Raw genomic sequence first — 8,661 nt, forward strand, 5'->3', positions numbered from 1 at the left:
CCCCCTCTATTGTACCTCCTCCAACAGGAATGCAGATTTTGTGAGCTTATGCACCCGGGCCTCACTATCCTAACACTCCAATGTTGCTTTGAGATCTGTGCTACACAACTATCTTATTACATGGAATTTTCTCTTTTTTGTTCCTATCATATAAAACATGTCTTGAACTTCAAACTTTGCAGTACAACATAACTTTGTAACTAGAATGTGAGATAAAACTTTTAGATTTTTTTGTCCGACATAAATATGAAAAATAAGATTTTTTAATCAAATAAATCTCATTTTGTATATTTATGTTGGACCAAAAAATCTGTAAGTTTTATCCCACATTCTACATAGAAAGTTTTGTTGTGCTGCAAAGTTGAAGTACAAAATACATGTTCTATATGAGAGAAACAAAAAAGAGAAAATTATTTGCACGAATCGTGATGCAGGAATGAGTGGTTGGATAAGGAGTACCCGGGTGCATAGGCTCTAAAACATGTTTTCGCCTCCAACAGGTGCCGCCGCCGCTCTGCCCCTCTGCTCCCGCCGCCGCCTGTAGATCTGTGTCAACTTGCTTCGATTTGCTTGTCCTTATTCTACTACTTGTTACCCTCCATCGCAGGCGCAGGTGATCGTCAGAGGGAGGAGGATGAGCGGCAGCATGCGGCGGATCCTGAACCTGGGGTTGTTCGAAGGGGTCAAACGCGCGTATTCGCTGCGGCGCCTGAACCTGGAGCTCTCCAAGGTGAAGTTTTTCCACCCGACGGCACAAGAGGCGGCCGCTCATGGCAAGGTGCTGCCAACACTGACGCCAGCCCAGGCCGAGGCCACCAGCAGGACAAGGATCTGCAACACCGATCTGGCGACGGCGGAGGCGGCGGCGCCCAAGATCGATCCGCCAAAAACCGAGCTGGTCATAAAGCCACCGGAAGTCTCCTACTCCATCCGGTCTCCTCGCTGCGTTCATTTCTTGCCAACCGCCTCGGAGAGCAAGGTCGTCATGGTCGACCGCGGGAACCGCATGATACGCTTCAACATCGTCAATAGCCCCCACTACAACGATACCCAGGACGGCCAAGTCCCCAGGCACTCCCGCTACATCGATTCCATGCCAAGCCTCCACGGGTACAAGGAGGCGCCGCTGACCATCTCCGTCCCTCCCACGAACTTACACCTCCTTGACGGCGAAGACGCAGGCGACCTCTACATCATCGATAGCGTCCTCCATCCCAACAAGGCGGACGTACGCCCGCAGTTCGAGGCCCTGGTGTGGAGGGGGATCACCACGTCCCTCGCGTCTCACAGGTTCTGGCACTGCGACATCCTCCCGCTGCCCCCGTGGATCACGCACCACAGGAATGCCTTCGTCTATGGTCACGCCCTCGTCGGCGACACCATCTGCTTCTCCATCTCTGGCCCAGAGGGCGATGGCACCTACTGCTTCCACATGGCGACTCGCCAGTGGAGCAAAGCTGGCGACTGGCTCATGCCCTTCCATGGCAAGGCAGATTACGTCCCTGAGCTTGGACTCTGGTTCGGCGTCGCAGACGGCCTCCCCTGCGCTGCTGACCTCTCTGGCGTCGTCGGAGGGGAGGAGCCGCCGCCAGAGAAGATGCGGATCTGGGTGCACGATGACCTGCCAGAGGAGTGGCAGCCAAACCAATTTTTCAAGCCCAGGGTCATCAGCCTTGGTTCTGGCAAGTTCATGGTCGTGGACTTCTTGGATGACATGCAATTCGACAAGGAATCCAACGAGATGTGTCTTGAAAAGCAATTCGCCCTCTTCACTGGTATGGAAGTAGCCTACAGCAACGGCAACGGCAAAGGCAAGAATAGCAGAAATGGTGCCATCAAAGACAATGACCACAGTAGTGGCAGCGAGAATGGCGGCAAAGGCAAAGGCAAAGGGCTGATCCGTGGCCTCCGTATGATCAAGCACAAATCCGGTCGTTACATGTTCAACAACCATCAGAGGATCGAGGAGGTGCTCTGAATGATTCAGCTAGTCATTCTCAACTTTAGCTAGTGTATGCAGGCATGCATTATGGCACTTAATTTGCTATCTATCAGTGTAGCGTTACTGCTCCCTGTTTACAGCAAGGAGTACTGACTCTTCCAGTGCTAAGTCAGCTTAAATAATCCATATTATTGTATGATGAAACGTACCCTAATTTTTAACTCCCTGGTGTTATTCTGGACCATTTGCATCTAGTATTCAGATTTGCTGCTGACCATATAATTGTTTGATGTTAATTTTGAACTGTTGTGCTAGCTGAAGAATCCAATCCAATCTTCTAGGTAGAAACAAGACTAAGTAGATCATATGGTATATAGTAATACCGGTTCAGTTTCCAGAGTTGATTTCAAGTAACTACAGTTTGGTAATGAACAAAAATAGTAAAATACGACTACCTCCGTCCCATAATATAAGAGCGTCTTTTACACTAGTGTAGTGTAAAAAACAATCTTATATTATGGGACGGAGGGAGTAGCAGTTTGGTCAAGTACAAGCTCTTCATATTCAAGTCACTTACAATGTTGTAACTAAGTTAAAACTGAGCACTTGCAATTGAAAATTAAAAAAAAAAATCATTCTTTTCACCACAGGTAGGAGTATCAGAGTGGTAATGGAATGCAGCTTCCAGTTTTTATTTCTTTTGGCCTGCTTTTCACCTGGGCGCTGGGTGTAATGGCTATAAAACCACCATTTCCTTCCGTTTTGGACTATCATGTTGTGATTGGGTTGTAACCCTAGCTTCTAGTGCCCTTTGGCAATATAAACCTAGCAAATCAAGCCAAACTTCCTCTGAATCTCTGAAATTCTAGTGTTAAATTCAGTCAGCGATAGTTAGTTCCGGGCAAATGGTGTCTTAGAGCCAGTAAAGCCTTGGAGGCAGCATGGATCTGGAGTGTCAATGAGCTTGGGTTCTCTCATAAAATCCCTTGTCAAGCTTGGATTCCGGAGGTGTGGTTCCTTGTCAAGCTTTGGATTTGTCGGGTGGATTCAGTAGTTCAGCTTGGTTATTACTGGAGAACATCTCTTCGGTGGTAAAATCCTAGCTCCTGATGTTTGATCGTGCACCATCCGAAGGCGGGTGGAGACGTAAACAAAGGCAACGGTTTGGGAACGAAGAGCAGAACAATTTACCTCCCTGCCTGACCATGTGTCTTTTTTTTTTGCGGGGTAAAAACCTGTATATATTAAACACAAGCATTGTCCTTGCTGATACAAGCTACAAGGAACACAGGAACATAGTTAATCCATAAACATCTACATCTAACTGGATTAGCCTGCTTTGCGCAAAGATGTGCGAGCTCATTTGCTTCTCTCTTAGTAAACTGAAGTTGGAAGTGTTCCATGTTAGCAGTAAGCTCCAGAACTTCATACAGTGTCGCTGCAATCTCTGATCGATCATATGATTTTGCTTTCCACATATTCACTATCTGCAAAGCATCAGATTCAATAATAACTTTGTGCAGGCCGAGGTCACAAAGCCAACTGCACCCCATCTTTGATCGCCAAAGCCTCCAGTGCCATTGCACTGGATGCTAAGTACGTATTTGGTAGGAGATGAGTAAGTTTATCAGAATTTATGTTGGCTAGACCTATATTATATGAATCCATGCCAGCTTCCTGTGAATGTGCTAATATTTATCATTATCTTGGTTATTTTTTGTGCTCTTCTTTTTATATTTCTCAAATATAAATGTGTAATTTAGCCAGGCTAACATCAACCAACAGGTGTTACAGTACAAACAATCAGCTTGGCCAAACCCTTACCCCAGATAGGGTTTTATTGGTGGCGACCGCGCCTGTATCTATGGATAATTGTACAACGTTGAGATACATTGTACATTCTGTTATTCAACTCGCAGCTATGCTGCAAGGCAGCCTGCCTTGCACTAGAAATACACACAGGATGTTCTCGACCCAAGTATAGGTATCTCTGAAGGCAGCCCACTACACAATACATATAAGCCACACTGACCCATGGATGTTTTACAAAGAGCAGCACATCTCGATACTTGAGCGTGGGTACTCAATCCCAATAACAATCAACCGAGGTCTCCTCAACTGGAAACGCAGAACAGACGGCTGGTTTTCTCAGTCATGATTTACTGATTGGACATGCACAATAACCTGCTCGATGCTCTCAAATTGGCGTCGCCCCTTCAGGATTGCCTTGGCACAATCAAGCGCACGGCGCTCACATGATGCTCTCTTGCTGGCATCCTCAATTGAGTCAAAATCCTCGACATGGGCAATTCCAACAATTCTCCTGCACAGGGAAGAGAGTATAGGCAACAAAAGTCGATGATTTTTAGTCAAGAGTCCAGCATGCATAAGACACGAGAATATGTGCGCAGTATGAAATCAATGTCTAATGTGATTTTTAGTTCTGAACAGGGTACATTTGGTAAGCTATTATGCTTATTTTTTTCACTGCATAGCATTCCTGAAGCACATTTGATCAATTTTTGTTTTGTGCTGCAATCATTAAGGCTGGTCTTCCGGGTCAAATGAGATTTTTAGTCCTTAACAGGGTACATTTTGTAAGCTATTTATGCTTATTTGTCACTGCATAGCATTATGGAAACAGGATGCCATATCAGAACTGAAATCTGAAAACTATGCATTGGACTAGCTTAATACACCTCTGAGTCGTTTCAGTTATAGAGAAGCTTTGATGTATTACCGTAGTCAGGAGTAGATTACATTCAACAAATAACTGATATATTCAGAAATTGAGTAAGTAATTACCTGATCATTTTGGCTGAACCAAATCCAAGACTATCATGAAGTAGACCTGTCATGTACTTCTTCTGTACATCGCTCAAAAGCTCCGGGTTGTTGTATATGGCAGGCAGGTATGCCTCCCCATTCCCATCTTTGTGTTTATTCCAGAGTCCCAAAAATTTCTGCTGGAACAAATTCCATGATTCTTCGATGGTCTTCAATATCCATTGCTTATAAGCCTGCAAAAGGTGGGCAGTCAAAGTGCCTATTTGATTACTGGGACAAGAAGAAATATGTCTTGGAAGGATGTGTTATATCATAAACTGACACTTCTGCAACAGCCATGAAGTAATACTGAAGATGCTAGAGATGCTTACGGACTTATAATAAGGCAGGTTATCCCAAACAAGGCAATTATTTGAGGTGATATGCTCTTTCAGTCAACCACCCTCCGCCATATGATAGCTACAGCATCTTCATCATCCTACGGTATTAATTATTCATTCTTCTAGTACAGAGGAGCCTCATATTCCTTAAGCTGGGTATATGCCTTCTTTCAAAAAAGACATATTTCAAACATTTATCCTAATAAAGAATTTCTAAATAAATAGTAAATGGTGGATAAGGTAATCAGTAATCACACAGGAGCGCATTAAAGAAACATACTCCCTCCGTTCCTAAATACTCCCTTCGTCCCAAAATACTTGTCGGAGAGATGGATAAAATTGGATGTATCTATAGCTAAAATACGTCTAGATTCATCCATTTCTCCGACAAGTATTTCGGGGCGGAGGGAGTATAAGTCTTTTTAGAGATTTCAAATGGACTAACACATACGGATGTATATAGACATATTTTAGAGTGTAGATTCACTCATTTTGCTCCGTATGTAGCCACTTGTTGAAATCTCTAGAAAGAAAAATATTTAGGAACGGAGGGAGTATTAGTTAACATAAAAGGCCTACCACAGAAACAGCATGCCATACTCTACTATTGAAGTAAAAATAGGTGCCAGCAAGATATGGTTAAAAGGCCATAATACTGTGATACATACTTTACGGTCATTCGTTTGATCAGCATGCCCATCCTGTGCAAAGTACGCCAGAATCAGGTTCCCCAAGAAGGCCCCAATGTCGTAACCCATCGGCGCGTAGAAGGCAAATTCCGGATCAATCACTTGAGTGGAATCTGGGGTCACCATGATGGAACCAGTATGGAGATCTCCATGAATCAGGGCCTGGGCTCTCTCGATAAACCTGCAGTGCAAAATTCAGATAAGAAACACAACATACGCAGCACCAACCAATCTGCATAAATTCAGAGCTAGCCGATTACATCGACTTCAATTCAGCAATCTCCAACTTCAGCCCATCATCCTCTCGCACCGCCTCGGCGTCCTTGTCGAGGAATGGCGAGTTCCAGCGATTGTATTTGGAGACCATGTATGGGTCCGAGAAGACGACCTGCTCCGTGAGCCTGCACATCTCCACGTTCTCGCAGTAGCGAGCAACTGCAATTCACATCAAGACATGCCATAAATTTCACATTTTCCCCCATTTACAGGCAGAAGAATTCAGCATAGCAGAGCAGCCGACCTTGCTTCTTGTGCTCGGTGGTGGAGTTGTAGAGGAGGGAGGTGAAGAAGAGGGTCTTGGCCATGTAGTCGGACATGTGCTCGGCGAGGAGGGGGTACTCGACGCCGGCGATGAGGCCCTTGCGGAGGATGATGTGGGGCGGCTTGATGTAGCGCATCCCGATGAGCGACATGGCGCGGTCGAAGTGGTAGACCTCCGGGACGTGGTCCGGGCAGAGGCGGCCGTGCTCCCGCAGCGCGGAGGCCTCAAAGTAGGCCCGCTCCCTCGTCATCGGCCACGAGTCCCCCACGCAGCGGATGTACGGCAGCGCCTGATTCCGATCAGAGTCAGAGCCGGATGGGACGGGGAGGGGGGAGAGGGGGACGGGGGACGGACCTGCTTGACGACGACGGAGCCGGCGTCGGAGGAGACGATGTAGACGAAGTTGAGGTTGCCGTCGCCGACCTCCTTGACGGCGAGGTCGTCGACGCGGCCGCCGAGGCTGGCGGCCAGCGCCGGGGTCGCCCGGATGTAGGCCACCAGCGACGCCTCGTCCAGCGGGCGGAAGCCCTGCGCCTCGTCGGCGGCAGCCATGGCGAGCTGGCGCGGCGGCGGAGTGGATCGGGGCTGAGAGAGTGGGGAATCGCCGGAGGGGCCGGGGTTTACGGTGTCGTGGAGAGTGTGTGCAGGAACAGAGACGCTGCCGCTCTGTATTAGTAGTGCGTGCTCTGAACCTGGACGGGTATCTGGCAACAGTGACCACTTGCGTTGGATTGGGATCAGGATTCCCGTTGACTAGAGAGCTCCGAGAGTGAGAGCAACCGCGCCCGTGACTCTGGGCCATACATTTTTTGATGAAGAACATATGAACTATCTCTAGTACGTACGTACTAGTAGAATTTTATTTGGGGTAAAGCAACCTCATACATTTTCTCTCTGAAAGTTTTAGTCCAAATGTACTTCTCTTCGCTCCACTCCAAGGGATAGAACATGAGCGTCTCAAATTCCTTTACAAATCTTGAGCCACACAAAAAAGAAACGAGAAAACTACCGAGAGCAGGAATTCCATTGCTTCATTAATTTCGAGGAGTGCGCAATGACGCCGATTGGAGGGTGTTGGGTTAAGAACAACAGAGCCGCCGGAGAAAAAGACTGAATCTTCACGAGATGCACAATGACAATAGCTCCAATGAAGAAGTGTCCAATAGCTTGGTATCTAGGCAATGCAAAACGATGTACTTTGTGGGGTTGTTTAGTATGCTATACCCGTCTCCACGCGGACAGACAATCATTGCAATCTCATGGAAAGAGGTCGGCGATGCAGCACAAGTAGCAAGTTGGATGGCACCACTAACGCAGCAAGGGAAGAACGAAACTACTTCGCGGACGACTGGTGAATGGACGATGCATGCACCATGTGCAATCGAACGGTGTCCTGCAAAGAGGCTTGATGACACCAACGGCTTGATTATTAGTATCGTCCATAAATCGTGCATAGACGTCATGTGTATAGCAACGTTGAGGGAAGAATGCAATTCCTTCTTTTTCTTTGTTTACCTCCAATATCTCAAAGCTCACAAATACATTGAATTAAATGTAAGCCCGACATTACACAACGGAAAGGACTATCTCTCTCGATCAAGAGGGAAGTTCCTCAAAACGTACATATATATAGGATGGGGGTGTCATTCTACAAGTGTGAGTTTAGCATTCATTCATGTACTATGTTTTTTGGGTGGTTACTAAAAGATTGTGAATATAAACTACAGTCTACAGTCTAAAGCTAACAAATGTTATAGGTGTTGGTTGTGACGTAGCGAGAAATGCATGTGAAAAATGTGATGAAACACATGTAGTCATAGAACTCGAATCACACTTCAGTTTCCAACCATCAAACACTTGCTAAGTCTATTGGAATGTCAATTATTTTATTAAAAAATTGAGGGGAAAAAAGACTGGCAACTATCTTAACAAACATGAAGGTATGTTAACCAATTCAGAAGGAGAACTCCCCCGTCTTAAGAAATCCTCTATAACACTATGCTTCCTAGTTTTAAAGACCCTATATTCAATTGAGGTCTCCAATTGGAGTTGAGTCACCCGATTTTAACCAGGTCAACAATTTTGCAAACCCCTCTCATTCAATATTTTTAAACTATAAAATGTGCTTCCTAGTTTTAAAGAACCTATATTCAATTGAGGTCTCCAATTGGAGTTGAGTCACCCGATTTTAACCGGGTCAACAATTTTGCAAACCCCTCTCATTCAATATTTTTAAACTGTAAACTATGCTTCCTAGTTTTAAAGAACCTATATTCAATTAAGGTCTCCAATTGGAGTTGAGTCACCCGATTTTAACCAGGT

The 8,661-nt window shown here is 45.8% G+C and overlaps 2 protein-coding genes across 2 annotated transcripts in view; one reads left to right on the forward strand and one right to left on the reverse strand.

Moving 5' to 3' along the window:
• The window catches only part of LOC123190945 (uncharacterized), a 6,353-nt gene extending 4,190 nt beyond the window's left edge, over positions 1–2,163 (forward strand). The window contains exon 2 of the mRNA XM_044603671.1: positions 608–2,163. Within this exon, the coding sequence (XP_044459606.1) occupies positions 608–1,978 (1,371 nt within the window). The 3' untranslated portion in view covers positions 1,979–2,163. The remainder of the gene's footprint in view (positions 1–607) is intronic.
• Positions 2,164–3,750: 1,587 nt separating this feature from the next.
• Positions 3,751–6,996, reverse strand: LOC123190947 (methylthioribose kinase 1). Its single transcript, XM_044603672.1, has 6 exons — positions 6,694–6,996; positions 6,319–6,628; positions 6,059–6,233; positions 5,778–5,979; positions 4,748–4,962; positions 3,751–4,265 (listed from the first exon to the last, which is right to left on the reverse strand). Exons 1-6 carry the CDS (start codon positions 6,889–6,891, stop codon positions 4,091–4,093), a joined length of 1,275 nt encoding a protein of 424 aa, XP_044459607.1. The 5' UTR covers positions 6,892–6,996; the 3' UTR covers positions 3,751–4,090.
• Between the last annotated feature and the right edge of the window lie 1,665 nt (positions 6,997–8,661).

Source organism: Triticum aestivum, chromosome 2A (assembly GCF_018294505.1).
Source record: "Triticum aestivum cultivar Chinese Spring chromosome 2A, IWGSC CS RefSeq v2.1, whole genome shotgun sequence".
NCBI lineage: Eukaryota > Viridiplantae > Streptophyta > Magnoliopsida > Poales > Poaceae > Triticum > Triticum aestivum.

Bases quoted from the DNA above. Each gene is read 5' to 3' on its own strand.
- LOC123190947 (XM_044603672.1), bottom strand. From the start codon at position 6,891: ATGGCTGCCGCCGACGAGGCGCAGGGCTTCCGCCCGCTGGACGAGGCG. The intron at 4,963-5,777 runs GTATGTATCACA...CACCTTTTGCAG, and splicing joins ATCAAACGAATGACCGTAAA to GCTTATAAGCAATGGATATT. The intron at 4,266-4,747 runs GTAATTACTTAC...TTCCCTGTGCAG, and splicing joins GGTTCAGCCAAAATGATCAG to GAGAATTGTTGGAATTGCCC.